The sequence below is a fragment of the Cetorhinus maximus genome, chromosome 6 (genome assembly GCF_964194155.1).
Source record: "Cetorhinus maximus chromosome 6, sCetMax3.hap1.1, whole genome shotgun sequence".
NCBI classification, from domain to species: Eukaryota; Metazoa; Chordata; class Chondrichthyes; order Lamniformes; family Cetorhinidae; genus Cetorhinus; species Cetorhinus maximus.
Window position 1 is genome coordinate 141,799,124 of NC_135884.1, and position 16,669 is coordinate 141,815,792.

Here is a 16,669-nt window from a genome sequence, read left to right on the forward strand (position 1 = left end):
CCTTTAATCTAATTGGTCCATCACACTAGGCCCGCCCCACAAATGTGAACCGGAGTTAGGTCGAATTTCACTTTGCGGCAGTTTGCGACCGTGTTTCAGTTTGCGGCGGTGCCGGTGAATGGGCCTGAGGAAGAGGCTGAGGCGGCTCTGGGGCTTCGATTAACGGCCAGGATCTCGGTGTCGGAGTAGGGGGGGGCGGAATGTGAGACCGGGCCGGGAGGAGAGCGGGGAATGAGTGAGCGCTAACTGCGGGTGGGGGGAAAGAGGGAGAGCGCGGGAGGGCCGCTCGGCTCAGCTCCCTGAGGAGGAGCAGCCTCTCGAGGCCTGAAGGAAGGAGTGAGGAGGAGGAGGAGGGGGGAAGACATTGTGGGATTGTTCTAATCCCGTGTCGGCCGCCTTTGGGCTTCCTCCCCGACCCCCCCCCAGCCGCGGCGGCCATGACTGTGTTCAGACTGACCACCCAGGCGTACTGCAAGATGCTGCTCCACGCCGCCAAGTACCCGCACTGCGCCGTCAATGGTATCCTGGTGGCAGAGAAACACAAGAGGAAGGACGGCCAGCCGGTCCTCTTCGTGGACTGCGTCCCCCTCTTCCACGGCACCTTGGCTCTCGCACCTATGCTGGAAGTGGCCTTGACGCTGGTAAGTCAGAGGGAAACCAAATTAAAGCAGCAAATGCTGGAAGTCCCCCCCCCAAGCAGGTCTGGTAACATCCTGTGAGGAGAGCAACCCCAGTGAACGTTTCAGACCGATGAACTTTTTACCCTTGTACCAAGAAAGTTTGCCATCTGAATCTAGAGATCTGGGAACCCTAGAAGTTTTGATGGGGCAAGTGCAAGGTGAACCTTTTGTAGGTAAACCAGAGGACCCCCTGCAAAATGGTAACCCATCTTTGACATGCTTTGGGTTTCCACATTTTTCATAAAGCTGCAACCAATCTGAAATCTTCTATATGCCAATGTCGCCACTAGAATTTCAATCGAGTGCGTGCGAAACTTTCCAATTTGTCTATTGATGAACTCTCAAAGTAATTTGTTGTATGTGATGATAGGATGTAATCTTGCCACTATATAAATGCAGGTCTTTATAATTGTATGTTCTGGTTCTAAATTTTTGCTTAGTGAGTGTTTTGAGTTCTTTAACATCCTCTGCAGCAGTAATCAGAAATATTGTGGCACAGTGATACAATATAGCCTCTGAGCCAGAAGTTCTGGGTCTTGAGTCCCATCCCACCCCAGACTTGGCCAAGGAAGCTCTTTTTTTAAACAAAAACAAAAATACCTGGAAAAACTCAGCAGGTCTGACAGCATCTGCGGAGAGGAGCGCAGTTAACATTTCGAGTCCGGATGACTCTTCATCAGAACATCGAGTCATCCCGACTCGAAACGTTAACTGTGTTCCTCTCCGCAGATGCTGTCAGACCTGCTGAGTTTTTCCAGCTATTTTTGCTTTTGTTTCAGATTTCCAGCATCCGCAGTATTTTGCTTTTAGCTCTGTTCTTAATGTGGCCAGACAGGTTGATAGTTAACCTGCAATTCCTTCCAACACAATGGCAGGTGACAAGAGTGGGAGAGATTCCTGGTCAGCCATGTGATGGCAAGAACATTGGAGCCTCTACCATCACTACTCATGGCAACATTCATGTGAAAATGCAAGTTGCCCCACAACTCACTCCAAGTGATCTGTCACTCTCTCACGCACTATGGTGATGTGTGTGTGTTATCCTTTCTGGATAATAGTTAAACTATGCAAAGCACCCTCTTCACTGGTTCTTTGCCTAGCTTTTTGGAACTGCTTTTGTGTGGTTCATTTCTTTCTTCAGCAATGGCTCTTCTTTTGTCCTTGAACTTTTCTGTTCCTTATTTACATGTTGCCTCTTGGTAATATCACCTGCAGACATGGCATTTGCTTCAATTTGTTGATGACACCCAGTTCTAATCTCTCCTTGACTTCATGAGCACTTGCAAACAGTTTTTAACCATTAAGTCTCAGATGAGTCACAACTTCCTTCAGATGAACATCTGGATGATCAAAGCCATTGGCTCAGATTTTTTTTAAGAATAAAGCTGTGGCCTTCAAGGCTCAGTGTTTAACGAGTAAACTGGACAACACTTTGACGTTCACAGTTAAATGCTAAAATCTAGAGGTGGTTGCCTGAGTTGTGCTGCTCCACAATCTTTGCACCAGTACTTCACCATTGAGTTATGTGAAGTTGAAGTGTGTACCCAACTAAATGCTGGGGAAAATTAAGATTTGTCCTTTGAAGGAATAAGTGAATTTTTTTTTAACAGCATGATATATCTCAGTTACCAACGAGCAACCTCTCTGACACTGAAAGTGTGGAGTCTCACTCCTTCAGATTTCAGTTATTGAAGATATTTAAGTTTTAATATTTATCCCTCAATCCCATCTTTCTTCCCCTCTTGCTTTTTCTTCTCAATGATTTGATATTGATTGAATATTCTAACTCACTGGTTCAGATTTTGCATGTCTCAGCAAGGTTTTTTTCAGTCTGATTTGGTTGAGGAGACATGATTACTTGACCTGTAGAGGGCAATGTGCTGTTTTGAATTTCTAATTCCTGCAAGTTGAAGTGCAGAAGCCCACATAGTCAGAGGGTGGGTGGAATGAACAAGTGCTGTTCATTTTTCGCTGACTATAAAATCCAGTTTTCATTTTGGTGCCTATCATACATAAACTGTCATGCTTTGTTCAGAGCTGATTTTTGGATTCTGTGTCATCTCCATCACCAAATTCACTTCCACGTATTTTATGTTGTCTGTCTCCAGTCTTGTCTTCGCCCCCATCGGACCACCAAAAAAGGTACCTTTATGGGAAATCTAGTTCAGAAAATTAATGGAAGTGCTATTGACAGCCACACACTCAATCAGCTGGATGATGGGAGGCAGTGTGTGTGGTGGTAGTGTGTTGCAGTTCACACGGAGACAGTTGATGTGGCAGCTGCACTTTACATGCATGTTGTAGGGTGGAGCCACAAATAGCAATGGTAGGTGCTCTGACTTTCTGCCATATGGCTGCCCAGGAATCTCTCCTGCTGTTATCACCTGCCCTCAGTGCAGGTTGTTAATCAACCAGTTTGGCTGCGTTATGGAGCCACCTTCCTTTTACCATCAAGACTTGGGGTGCCTGTCAAACCTGAAGCTTCTGACTCAGAGGTAGGGATGCTACCCAGTGCACTACAAGACCTCTCTTAGGTCAGTGGAACTGGGAATTATTCTGGATGGAAGGGTGTTAGGTTAAGTACAATACAACTCTGAGACCAGCACTCTTCCAGATAATTTGTAAAAATATTGAAGAGGGTACCAGTAACTTCACCTTGAAGATTGCGGATAACATTAAAACGGGTGGACTTTGAACCAGCTATAGAAGAATCTAAGCTTTATTCGGGTAGCTGTAAGGAAACTTTACTGAGGGTTTTGAATACCTTGCCAAGGAAGGTTGGGAGAAATATAAATTCTTTGTAAGATAAAGTTAAGTAAGTTTCTTTGTATGAGGAACACCATCAGATACAACTGCTGGGACCCCAGAAGGTCCTTTGAGGTTTTTTTCTATTAATTGTCCTGGAGGCAGGCTGATGGAGAGAGGGATGCCATGCTGACAAAATGGACTGAATGGCTGAGTCCTATTCCTAAAAAGATGCCATTCCCTCACAAACATTGATGGCAATAACATGTTTTTGTTACAGCTGTACAACCTCCCATTTGATAAAAGCAGCTGTTCAAACAGCCCTGCAAGTGTGGTCTCTCCAAACGTACTAGATTATATATCCCCTATACGTTCAAAATTAGTTTTTCTTGAACCCTGGTGAGAACAGGATCATACCTAAGCTATGATGTTTGAAAATCCTGTTGAAACTCATTGACGTGTAAACATTTTCCTGCTACTTCAGCTCATTCGTGTTCAAATATATCACCCCAACTATTGCACCCTCGGGTACCTGAATTCATCTGAATCGTCTCTCTGTCTATTCTCAGCCTGTGCAATAAATAGCTTGTGCTCAATCATTTTAATTCTTGCTAGAAATCAGTCTGTCTTCACCCATTCCCTCTTTCTCCCACCTCAGTGTGCCACCACTGATGGTTTCCTGCTCCGGTTCCTTTAAACACCTTTGTGCTCAACTCCTGCACCTGCATGCATGGTTGCCTTCTTGATCTTACTATACAAATTGTCTTGAGACCGCCAACGTTTCTGTTATTGAGTAGACTCTGATTACTTGCTTGCCTCCGTTCTCCTGCAAATCTCTGCTTCGGGAGGTAACTACACACTCCCCCAGCACTGTCTCAACTGCCTGCATACTTCTGACCTCCCTCAACCCCAATCCTCTAGCCTGCTGCCTGTACGAACATGGGAGCAGGAAGAGGCCATTCACCCCCTTGATCCTGTTCTTTGTTAGATCACAGCTAATCTATATCTTAATCCTTAATTTCCTTGTCCAACCTTGATTTTTTTTCCCCAAAATCCAAGCATGCATTCATCATTGTCTGAACTGCACTGCTACCTCTCCTCCTGTTTCAGATTCAGTGTCCTCCCATCTGGTTTCTGCCCTGTTTATAGCAACAATCAAAGTAATAAACACTATCCTGTGCAGCTGTCACTGCCTTTCTATCTCTCTTCTCAGCTATCCTGATTGTGTTTCCTGATATTGTTGATCATCCTATCTTCTTTCTACATCCTTCCTCTGTAGCCTGCCTCCATTGCACCACTCTTGCCTGGCTTTACTCACAACTGTTGCAAAAAGGCAATGCTTCCCAGCTTGTATGGTTGTCAAATGTATAATTTTCCTCACCAGCTCATTCCCTCTTTTTTTCCCAAAAAAATCTCTAGGTTTCATAGTTTTCTCTGGTAAATGGAAAATTCAAAGATATAGCCAGTGTAAAGGGCCAAATAAGGAACTACGTTTTCTCTTTCTCCTTGGCGTAGATAGGGTGGATAGGAAGGCACTTTTCCCATTAGTAGAGGGGTCAATAACCAGGGGGCGTAGATTTAAGTTAAGAGGGGATTTGGGGAGATATATTTTCACCCAGAGGATGATGGGAGTCTGGAACTCACTGCCGGAAAGGGTGGTTAAGTCAGAAACTCATAACATTTAAGAAGTGTTTAGATATTCACTTGCATTGCCATAGCCTCCAGGGCTATGGGCCAAGCACTGGAAAATGGGATTTGTGTAGTCAGATCTTTGACTGGTGTGGACACGATGGGTGGAATGACCTCCTTCTGTGCTGTAAACATCTGTGCAGCAGGTGGTGCTGTACAGCCAGCTGTTTTCTAAATGTCTTTTTATTCACTTTTTTCTCTCAGGTTGACTCTTGGTGCAAAGAAAATAACTACATCATAGCAGGATACTACCAGGCAAACGAGCGTATGAAGGACACCAGGTGTGTAAATGTTTTGATGGTTGTAGGGTGGGCAATGCTATACTAAAAAACTTGCAAAATCTCAATTTTAAGCTTGAATTTTACATCGTGTCCTGAGTTCCCCGAATTTCCCCGCACCCGACCTTCTCCCTTAATTAAGGAAGATGGCAAATCAGTTCCAGTGAGTGAGGTTCTTCAATTAATACATATGAGTTGTACAAAAACAACAGACTTGGCTTCCTGTTTATTCCTGGATTATGTACTCCTGAGGGGAGAGATGAATCATGAGCTCCATTTTTTTTAGAAAAACTGTTTCCCATGGGCTCAGCACCCAAAGGTCCATGAATGCACTACTAAAGTCACTGTTTGTTGCTTTGCCATCTATTGTTTTGCAAATTGCATAGAACCACTTTTTAAACTGAGTCACATACTTGAGAAAGGGCTATATAACTGTGCACAACAGTACACATTTTTTACAATACTTGTAGTTGCAGTGAGGATCTTGCGTAGTTATATGGTTCTATACATTAGGGTGAGTGATAAAACTAGAGTCACTCCTGGTCAGAGTGCTAGTGTCTTGCAAGAAGAGGTGAAATGGAGAGGATGCAACAGTAACCAGGACCTGTTGGCAATGTGTTAACAAGCAGCCCTCAAGACAGTAGGGATTTGAGGTGGGTGGGAGATTGTCCCAGATTTGTTGACGTTTCTGCTGTTCCAAGTACAGTCTTTGTTCCATGCTCTGACTGGCAGATGCCCAGCATTAATTTACACCACATATTTGTTGTCGGGAATGTTGTGACTATGCCAAACCGGAGGACTACATCATCTTACTGAGAGATCGGACTGGTAGGAGTTCCTTGTGTTGGTAAACTGAGTCCAGAGGAAGGTTATGCTGTTTATTGTTTGTGTCCTAAAGATGTGGGGCAGGACCAGGACATGTGCTGGAGCGGGCTCCTGTGACTATTGTTTAACAAGCACTAAATTGACCGTCAATGGTTTTCTGAGTGGTGGTGTCAAAAGGCTTGAGACCTGCTGATATGCTTACCTATCTTTGTGTTATGAACCTTTTTACTGGCAAAGAAATGGAGTAAATGCAAAAACAATCTAATTCTGAAGCTCTGATAAGCACATCCAGTTGTCTTAATCTCTCTTTCCCTCTTTTCACAATTTTTAGGTATCCTGCAACAAACTGCTTTCAAAGTTATTTTCCATCATGTATTGCTGATTTAGCACAGGAATTATTTAGGGATTATTTTTCACCTGGAACTCTGGATCTCCCAGGACTCAAGATTATCATTGCATGTCAGACATTAAGAAAATGGAATAATTACTGGTGCCTGAGATGAGCCTTGATAGGAAGCAAGAAATACTTAAACAGACCCCAGCCCTCTCGCCCACCTCACGCTGCAGCTTGTACCGGATGTTTTGATTGTGGAATCATGCCTTTGGTATTATATCACAATCTCTGTGCCATCTGTACTTGACAGCAATAGTCCAAGTGCTCTTTTATGACTTCATTATTCACTAAGTATTTGAATCTTTCACCTGTCCTCAGTTATAAGGTTCAGTGTTACATCTATTTCTGTATAGATTTGACTTGTATACCTATCCCTCATGTTTTTGGGCTGTCTGCACAGAGGATATCAGTAGTAAATCTCTAATGTGGGGGGAGGGGGAGGAAAAAATAGTAAAATAACTGAGGAAAAGGTTGCAAAGGGTTTGAATCCCTAACTTAGTGAAGATTTTTAGTTAAGTGTTTGCATCAATGTGCAGAGATGGTCAGTGTCACAGTGGCCTAGTTTGTATATCCTCTCTCCTTAGGGACTCTGCTCAGAACGATTGACTGCTCTGGGGTCCTAATGGTGAAATGAGTTCCTAATAGGTACAGACATGACTACAACTTTGGCAATTTTAAATCAATGTGTAAAACAAAATTCAGTGTGACTGTATTTTGGAATAATTTGGCTTGAATACTCCAAGATGTCAATGAATGACCACTGTTTCTTTCCCTGGCATTGATGCCTCACGCCTTGCTGGCAATATTTACATTGAAGAAGTTTTGAATAATTGCCAGTTTTGAGTTTGTTTTTCTCTTTTTTTCCTTTTACAGCCCAAACCAGGTTGCTGAAAAGGTTGCGTCTCGGATTGCAGAAAACTTCAGTGATGCTGCCCTAATCATGGTATGGTATTGTGCAAATTAGTGTGTCTCAAAGCATAAGTTGCAGAGGAAGAAAAGGTAGTTTAGTGTGTTGAACTTCAGGACCATTGACATGTTGGCCATGGGAGGCTCGTCCATTAGAAAATTCTCAAATTTGGATTGAAATTCCACTTTTAAACTTATTTCATTTCCATTCTAGCAGATCTCCATGGGTCAGATTAGGAATGGCCACTGGGCCAGGGTATTGGATGGCTGCTGACACCTGAGATTAGCTTAGCAAGTCTGAGCACCTTCAGGAGAGAGAAAGAAAGCTGGTATTAGAGGAGGGAGAATCGAGGCTGCATCCATTTATCGAATGTGATTATGCTGTGCTGTTTGTGATACTTTGCCTCTAGTTCTATTTCTTGTCCTTTTTTAGGTGGACAATCACAAATTTACTATGGAGTGTGAAGAGCAATCGATTGTAGTATATGAACACCATGAAAATAAATGGCGATGCAAAGACCCAAATACGTGAGTACAGATGTTTTCCCAGTGAAACAGAAGTCTAGAGTGTTTAAATTTATTTTCCACAATTCATTGTAACACAACAGGTTCTATGTATTTAGTTTGGTATCAGCGATGGCTCAGTAGTAGCACTCATCTCTGAATCAGAAGGTTGTGGGTTCAGGGCCCACTCCAGAGACTTGAACACAAAATAAGGGAGCGCTGCACTACCGGATAGCACGTTATACTGAGGGGTATACAGCCCCCTTAAGTGGATGTGTAAGATCCCCAGGTGTTCTCTGGAGGATGGGGGAGGGGGTGAAGGAAGAGAGTTTATCCAGTGTCCTGACCAGCATTTAGCCATTAACTAACATGACTTAAAAACAGCAAATGTTGGAAAAACTCGGCAGATCTAGCAGCACCTATGGAGAGAGAAACAGTTAACGTTCTGAGCCCACTATGACTCCCCTTCAGAACAGTTCTGATGAAGAGTTGTACTGGACTTAACATTAACTCTTTCTCTCCACAGATGCTGCCAGACCTGCTGAATTTTTACAGCATTTACAAATGCTGGAGATCTGAATTAAAAACAATATTTTGCTTTAATAGCTTAAGGAACTCCAGCTCAGAATTGATGAGCTGGAGTCCAAGCTCCAGACGCTGCGGAACATCCGGGAGGGGGAGAGTTACCTGGATGCTTTGTTTCAGGAGGCGGTCAGACCTGTTCGATTAAGTACCTCAAGTTCAGTCAGTGGTCAGGGTCGGCAGGGTGTGACTGCAAGTGAGGCAGGTAGAGGGATCCTGTGTTCAGGAACTGAGGAGCCTCAGCTCTTGACCTTGTCCAACAGGTACGAGTTACTTGCTCCCTGTGTGGATGAGGAACAGGGCTGTAGGGAGGATGAGCCAGCTGACCACGGCACCGTGGCACAGGAGGCCATTCAAGAGGGGGGAGCAAAAAGACAAGTGGTAGTTGTAGGGGAGTCTATAATTAGGGGAATTGATAGCATCCTTTGTAAGCAGGATCGAGAGTCCTGCATGGTATGTTGCCTGCCCGGTGCCAGGGTGAGGGACATCTCTGACCGGCTTGAAAGGATATTGGAGAGGGAGGGGGAGGATCCAGTTGTTGTGGTCCACGTCGGGACAAATAACATAGGTAAGACTAGGAAAGAGGACCTGTTTGGGGATTATCAAGAACTAGGAACTAAATTAAAGAACAGGTCCTCAAGGGTTATAATCTCCGGATTACTACCCGAGCCACATGAAAATTGGCATGGAGACGCGAGAATAAGGGAATTAAACACGTGGCTAAAGGAGTGGTGTAGGAAAGAGGGGTTCCATTTCATGGGGCACTTGCATCAGTATTGGAACAGGAGGGATCTGTACCATTGGGACGGTCTCCACCTGAACCGATCTGGGACCAATGTTCTAGCGAAAGGGGTAAATAGAGTGGTCAACAGGACTTTAAACTAGAAAGTGGGGGGGAAGGGAAGGGTAAAACTCCAAGAACTAAGACTAATGGGAAACAAAGCAGCAGGTTAGTGTGTGGGGGGGTGGATTCAACTTCATGGAAAATTATGAAAAAACTGAAAAGAAAGGAGAGCCCAGGAGAGGCTATTAAAGTCTCCAGAACACAAAATAGGACAGTGTATTTGGAAAGGGCTAGGAATCTAACTTCAAGCACATCAGATAAAGGGACGACAATGAGAAAGAGGACGGGAAATACAGGACTGAAGGTGTTGTATCTGAATGCACACGGTATACGAAATAAGGTAAATGAGCTTGTGGCGCAGATTGAAATTGGCAGGTATGATGAGGTGGGCATCATGGAGACATGGCTGCAAGGGGATCAGGACTGAGAGCTAAATATCCAAGGATATACGTCCTATCGAAAAGATAGGCAGGTTGGCAGAGGGGGTGGGGTTGCTTTGTTAGTAAGAAATGAAATTAGATCATTGGCAAGAAATTATGTAGGGTCAGATGATGTAGAATCTGTGTGGGTAGAGTTGAGGAACCACAAAGGTAAAAAAACTAAAATGGGAGTTATGTACAGGCCTCCGAACAGTCGTCAGGATGTGGGGCACAAGGTACACCAGGAGATAGAAAAGGCGTGTAAGAAAGGCAAGGTTACAGTGATCATGGGGGATTTCAATATGCAGGTAGACTGGGAAAATCAGGTTGGTAATGGATCCCAAGAAAAGGAATTTGTGGAATGTCTACGAGATGGCTTTTTGGAGCAGCTTGTGATGGAGCCCACTAGGGAACAGGCAATTCTAGATTTAGTGATGTGTAATGAGGCAGATTTGATAAGGGAGCTTAAGGTGAAGGAACCCTTAGGAGGAAGTGACCAATATATGATAGAATTTACCCTGCAATTTGAGGGGAAAAAGCTGGAATCAGATGTAACGGTATTACAGTTGAATAAAGGCAACTACAGAGGCATGAGGGAGGACCTGGCCAGAATTGACTGGGAGATGAGCCAAGCAGGAAAGACAGTGGAACAGCAATGGCTGGAGTTTCTGGGAGTAATTTGGGAGAGACAGCAAAAATTCATCCCTAGGAAGAAGAAGCATACAAAAGTGAGGACGAGGCAACCATGGCTGACAAGGGAAGTCAGGGACAGCATAAAAGCTAAAGAGAAAGCATACAATGCGGCGAAGAGCAGTGGGAAACCAGGGGATTGGGAAGCCTACAAAGACCACAGAGGACAACTAAAAAAGAAATAAGGAGGGAGAAGATTAAATATGAAGGTAAACTAGCCCGTAATATAAAAGAAGATTGCAAGAGTTTTTTTAGATATATAAAGGGTAACAGAGAGGCAAAAGTGGACATTGGGCTGCTGGAAAATGACACTGGAGAAGTAGTAGTGGGGAATAAAGAAATGGAGAAAGAACTGAATAGGTACTTTGCGTCAGTCTTCACGGTGGAAGACACGAGTAACATCCCCAAAGTTCAAGAGAGTCAGGGGCAGAGGTGAGTATTGTGGCCATTACCAAGGAGACGGTGCTAGGAAAACTGAAAGGTCTGAAGGTGGATAAATTGCCTGGACCAGATGGATTACACCCCAGAGTTCTGAAGGAGATAGCTGAAGAGATAGTGGAGGTGTTAGTGGTGAGCTTTCAGGAATCACTAGAGTCAGGGAGGGTTCCAGAGTACTGGAAAATCGCTAATGTAACCCCCCTGTTTAAGAAGGGAGTGAGGCAAAAGACGGGAAATTACAGGCCGATTAGCCTGACCTCGGTCGTTGGTAAGATTTGAGTTCATTATTAAGGATGAGATTTCAAAATACTTGGAAGTGCATGGTAAAACAGGGCAAAGTCAGCATGGTTTCATCAAGGGGAGGTCATGCCTGACAAACCTGTTAGAATTCTTTGAGGAGGTAACGAGTAGGTTAGACAAAGGAGAGCCAATGGATGTTATCTACTTGGACTTCCAGAAGGCCTTTGACAAGGTGCTGCACAGGAGGCTGCTCAGTAAGATAAGAGCCCATGGTGTTAAAGGAAAGATACTAGCATGGATAAGAAGATTGGCTGTCTGGCAGGAGGCAGAGAGTGGGGATAAGGGGGTCCTTCTCAGGATGGCGGCCGGTGACTAGTGGAGTTCCGCAGGGGTCAGTGTTGGGACCACAACTTTTCACTTTATACATTAATGATCTAGATGAAGGAACTTAGGGCATCCTTGCTAAGTTTGCAGATGATACAAAGATAGGTGGAGGGACAGGTAGTATTGAGGAGGCGGGGAGGCTGCAGAAGGATTTGGACAGGTTAGGAGAATGGGAAAAGAAGTGGCAGATGGAATACAACATGAGGAAGTGTGAGGTCATGCACTTTGGTAGGAAGAATAGAGGCATAAACTATTTTCTAAATGGGGGGAAAAATCAGAAATCTGAAATGCAAAGGGACTTGGGAGTCCTAGTCCAGGATTCTCCTAAGGTTAACTTGCAGGTTGAGTCGGTAGTTAGGCAGGCAAATGCAATGTTGGCATTTATTTCAAGAGGACGAGAATATAAAAGCAGGGATGTGCTGCTGAGGCTTTATAAGGCTCTGGTCAGACCACATTTAGAATATTGTGAGCAATTTTGGGCCCCGTATCTCAGGAAGGATGTTCTGGTCCTGGAGAGGGTCCAGAGGAGGTTCATGAGAACGATCCCAGGAATGAAAGGCTTAACATATGAGGAACGTTTGAGGACCCTGAGTCTATACTCGATGGAGTTTAGAAGGATGAGGGGGGGGATCTGATTGAAACTTACAGAATACTGAAAGGCCTGGATAGCGTGAATGTGGGGAAGATGTTTCCATTAGTGGGAGAGACTAGGACCCGAGGGCACAGCCTCAGTAAAGGGAAGACCTTTTAGGACAGAGATGAGGAGAAACTTCTTTAGCCAGAGAGTGGTGAATCTATGGAATTCATTGCCACAGAAGGCTGTGGAGGCCAGGTCATTGAGTGTATTTAAGACCGAGATAGATAGATAGATTCTTGATTGGTAAGGGGATCAAAGGTTACGGGGAGAAGGCGGGAGAATGGGGTTGAGAAACTTATCAGCCATGATTGAATGGTGGAGCAGACTCGATGGGCCGAATGGCCTAATTTCTGCTCATATGATTTATGGTCTAAAAACAGTTCAGTTGGTCATTTATCCCATTGCTGTTTGTGGGACCTTGCTGTGTGAACTGGCTGACACACATTCTTATATTTTCCTACATTACAGCAGCCACTGAACGTTCAAAGTGTACTTCACGGCTGCGAAATGCTTTGAGATGTCCTGAGGTTGTGTAAGGAGCTTGTATAAATGCTAGCTCTCTTTCTTTGCACCCCTTAGGAGTGAGAGATGATGGTTTAATTCTAGTAGATATGTGAATAGTTAACAGCACGTTCTCAGCAGTTGTGAGAATGGGGACATTTAAAATATAGTATGTTATGCACTTTACAAAAGGGGCTCCTCTAGAGATGAGGGAAATGGTCTGTCTTAAAGCCACACAATGATTTGCTTATCAATTTCTAATGTATAAAATTATGACCTGGTTTCACTAACAAGAAGTTTTGCTTTTCTTTTAACATATTACTAGATGCAGGAACTGACCTGATCACGTACACTAACCTCTCCAGTCCGGGATGCTCGGGGGAATTTCTGGATTTTTGGAGTTTTCTGGGTTTTAGAATTACATTCAAATGCCTAATCATAAGTACATGAACTGGAAAATCCCATAAATATAAATATTTACCTAAAGCTTAAAACAGTGATTAAAAATTGTTTTAAAATAAAACCAACAAAATGCTGGAAAATGCTTTCAGTCAGCAACAAAGCTGCTCTTGGCACATCTTTTTGTTTCTTGCCCCATCACCATTCCTTTTGACCCTGGAAGACTAACTCCATCTGTCATTCAATATCTCCTGACTTTCACCCGATCACAGACCTTCCTTTTGCCCTTGTCCCGCCTACCCCTCACTTAAAAGCTAGTACGTTTCTTACTCTTCCCAGTTCTGATGAAAGATCATCCTCTTGAAATGTTAACTCTGTTTCTTTCTCCATGCAGGCTGCCTAACTGCAGAGTATTTCCAGCATTTTATTTCAGGTTTTCAGCGTCCACAGTATTCCGTCTTATGATAAATCAAAATGGTTTGACTTACCCAAACACTGTATCTTCCATGTTTCCTCTCGCAATACTCTGTGTTAAAATGATGCCGTGAATTGCTTGAGTATACTCAAAACAGTTCCAGACAACTGGTGTTTCTGAACAATAGGTTTTTGGACTGGAGAGGTTAGTGTATTATCTTGAGCCTCTCTGAATTTACTCTTCATTTTTGTGGAAGCTATTTTAAATTTTAACTCACTGTCTCTATGTAACAATGACGGGTGCATTTTGTGGAGCATAATTTTGTTTAAGCTTCTAGCCAAGTCCTCATCTTAATTTGCCACGTACCAAATAACGTTTTTCATATATAATTGTTGGATAAAAGCAACTGCAAAGCAGGTGAGGAAACCTTTTTTCTTCAACTCAAAAATCTTTTGCAGAAATGCATCCAGGGTATGGCTTCAGCAGTGATTTAAATTTTAAGTAAATTGGATGTAATGTTTGAAGTAAAAAGCTCTGTTCAGCACTGTGCGCTCTTGTGTAGTGGCTGTTTCTAACTTGGAATAAAGAACTTCTAGGGCAGAGAATGGGAGGATAATTTATGTTTGGCATTTATTTCTTTAAATGTAATATTGAGGGTAAAGTGAGAGATGATTTTTTTCCCCATGGAAAATGCTGAAAATATTTGTCAACATCTCAAAGAATAAGGTAACGTTTTGTTGTAGATCCTTCTTCAGAACTGGCAACAGGTTGGCCCTGAATCCTATCTCTTTCCGATGTTGAAAACTCTATTTCCAACATTTAGTTAAAAACTCCAGCAATTTTTAAATTGGGGTTTAAATTCATTATTTTGGGGACATTTCTTTCCTTCAATTTTTGTACTTCCATACATGAAGAAAAAAAAAATCATGTGCTAGTCCTTGCACATTTGGTCTGAATCCTGACTTTCTGTAAGAACCTGAATGAGAAATAGGGATGACGAGCACCTTTTGGGGATGAGAGGATTATACATAAGATATTTCCCTGCACCCAGAGTTGATTTCTCTTGGAATGAGCCCTTGACACCCAGCTTGTCATATCTGTATGTATTTGATAAGTGGTTTCCTTTTGCAGTGATTTCTGTGAAGACTGGTCAGAGGTGCAGCGAATTACAACCTGTCTCCTGGACAGTAAATCGTACGACTCCTTAGTGGATTTTGATAACCACATGGATGATCTCAGGAATGACTGGACAAACCCAGAGATCAACAAAGCTGTTCTTCACTTCTGCTGAGACAGCTTCCTATGAATGTTCTAGGGGCATTCTCTGGTAGACGGGGACCTGCAACCTCCTTTGGCTGCAATGAGCAACCCTTAATGAATGTGAAACCTGATAAGTGGTAAAATGAAAGAATGGAAACATAAGCACACCAGCTTACTGTGCTAAGAGATAAGTGAAATGTTTTCAGCCTTCTGATAATTGAGCCGTGGGTCTCTTGGTTTCTACAACTGGACAGTAGGTTTGTGATCAAATCGCACATCATTTTTTAGTTAAATAGTTTGTCATAAATCAAACTTTGGGTATTTCAAAAGGAGACAAGTGAATTATGTGTGATTTTAAATATTTGCACCCTCAAATAACTCCTGTCTGTTATGTTTTAAATGAAATACTATTAGAATATTTGATAAAATGAGACTTTAAGCATCTCTTGGCTGAATATTCTATAGCACGTGTTTGGTTAATTTTATTACTCCAGTTGCTAATGTGATTCAACTCCAATTTATGGAAGATTAAACTTGGGCTAAATTACAAATAAATGGAGGGGATGTGGGGGAAGATTTATTTTTCTGAGTTAACGGAATAATTTTTTCGGCCATGTAGTTCAAGTCTGCGTGAAATGTAAACGGTCCTTCCTAAACAAAGACCTTCCAAAATTGAATAACACCAGTGGATACTAGTGGCATTTTATACAGAGGTACAATGGTGTGTTGCAAGAAAATTAACTGAAAATTGATGTTGGGATTGGGAGTTTGTACAAATTACATTGCAACAGTAACTATACTTCAAAACTCTTTCACTGGGTGTAAAGCACTTTGGGAAGTCCTGAAATTATGAAAGGCACTATATAAATCCATGTCTTAAATCTTTCATATCCACAAAATATTTAGTAGTTACATCTTTTTAATTTGAAATCGATGTCCTAGGTGTAACAGCATTCAAGTTTGAAATGGAATTCAAAACATTTTAAATCCCTGGCATAATAACCATGAGCTTCTCTGAATAACTGAATAATCCTTACATCCTTGTAATCCATAAATTTAAAAATGTTGACTTGCATTTAAAGCTCCATGAGTGAAACCAGTCACAATGAAATATTCATACAAGCTTTTAGTTTCAAAATTAAATGCTGTAAGAAGTTCCATCCGATATGAGCAATTACTTTCATGTTGTACCATCTGAATTTTGTATTTACCTAACCAGCCTGCTGAAGATTGCAGTACCTGTATGTAACTTGTGTGATGAGCAGCTGACTTGTTCATAAATTTATGTTAAACGAATCCCATGTTGCAAGATTGATTTAACATTCTGTTTCAAGAGTTTATTCAGGATATGGCTGGTTTTAGTATGTAAATAATTTGGCAATGTATTTTTGGTAACTTGAATTTGTTCTGGCCGTTTTGAGTACTTGAGCAGCTTTCGAAATATTCCTTTTTACTTGCCATCTCCAATGATTAATATTATACCAAGCAAGATGCAAAACAGTACAGCAAATTATTATTTTGGAAGAAAAAAATAATTTTGCTGATACCACTGCTGTTCTTAAGTTAACTCCCTCACATAACCCATTGTTTAAACCTAAAGAATGGTTTTGTTTATAACTGCTCCATTAGTTTTGGAGATCACTCCAGAGTTTTTATAACCCTGGATTGTATCTGATTCCATATTCTGCATTCACAGATTGTAGTCCAGTACAAAAAGCACGAAATCCAAACCACTGCATTGTATCAAATATATTTATTTCACAACTAAGCCAATGTCTTTTATCTTTTCCAGCTTTCTGCTCTGCATCTGCAGATGTTTTAATTAAATGTGCTGCAATG

At 42.4% G+C, this 16,669-nt stretch overlaps 1 protein-coding gene across 1 annotated transcript; it reads left to right on the forward strand.

Annotated features, from left to right (window-relative positions):
• The first annotated feature begins 310 nt into the window (after positions 1 to 310).
• Positions 311 to 16,126, forward strand: emc8 (ER membrane protein complex subunit 8). Its single transcript, XM_078544601.1, has 5 exons — positions 311 to 641; positions 5,319 to 5,395; positions 7,485 to 7,554; positions 7,951 to 8,045; positions 14,702 to 16,126. Exons 1-5 carry the CDS (start codon positions 438 to 440, stop codon positions 14,859 to 14,861), a joined length of 606 nt encoding a protein of 201 aa, XP_078400727.1. The 5' UTR covers positions 311 to 437; the 3' UTR covers positions 14,862 to 16,126.
• Positions 16,127 to 16,669: the final 543 nt, after the last annotated feature.

Coding starts and splice junctions, on each gene's coding strand:
- emc8 (XM_078544601.1), top strand. CDS start 438: ATGACTGTGTTCAGACTGACCACCCAGGCGTACTGCAAGATGCTGCTC. Junction 642..5,318: donor TGGAAGTGGCCTTGACGCTG/GTAAGTCAGAGG, acceptor TTTTTCTCTCAG/GTTGACTCTTGGTGCAAAGA. Junction 5,396..7,484: donor GAGCGTATGAAGGACACCAG/GTGTGTAAATGT, acceptor TTCCTTTTACAG/CCCAAACCAGGTTGCTGAAA.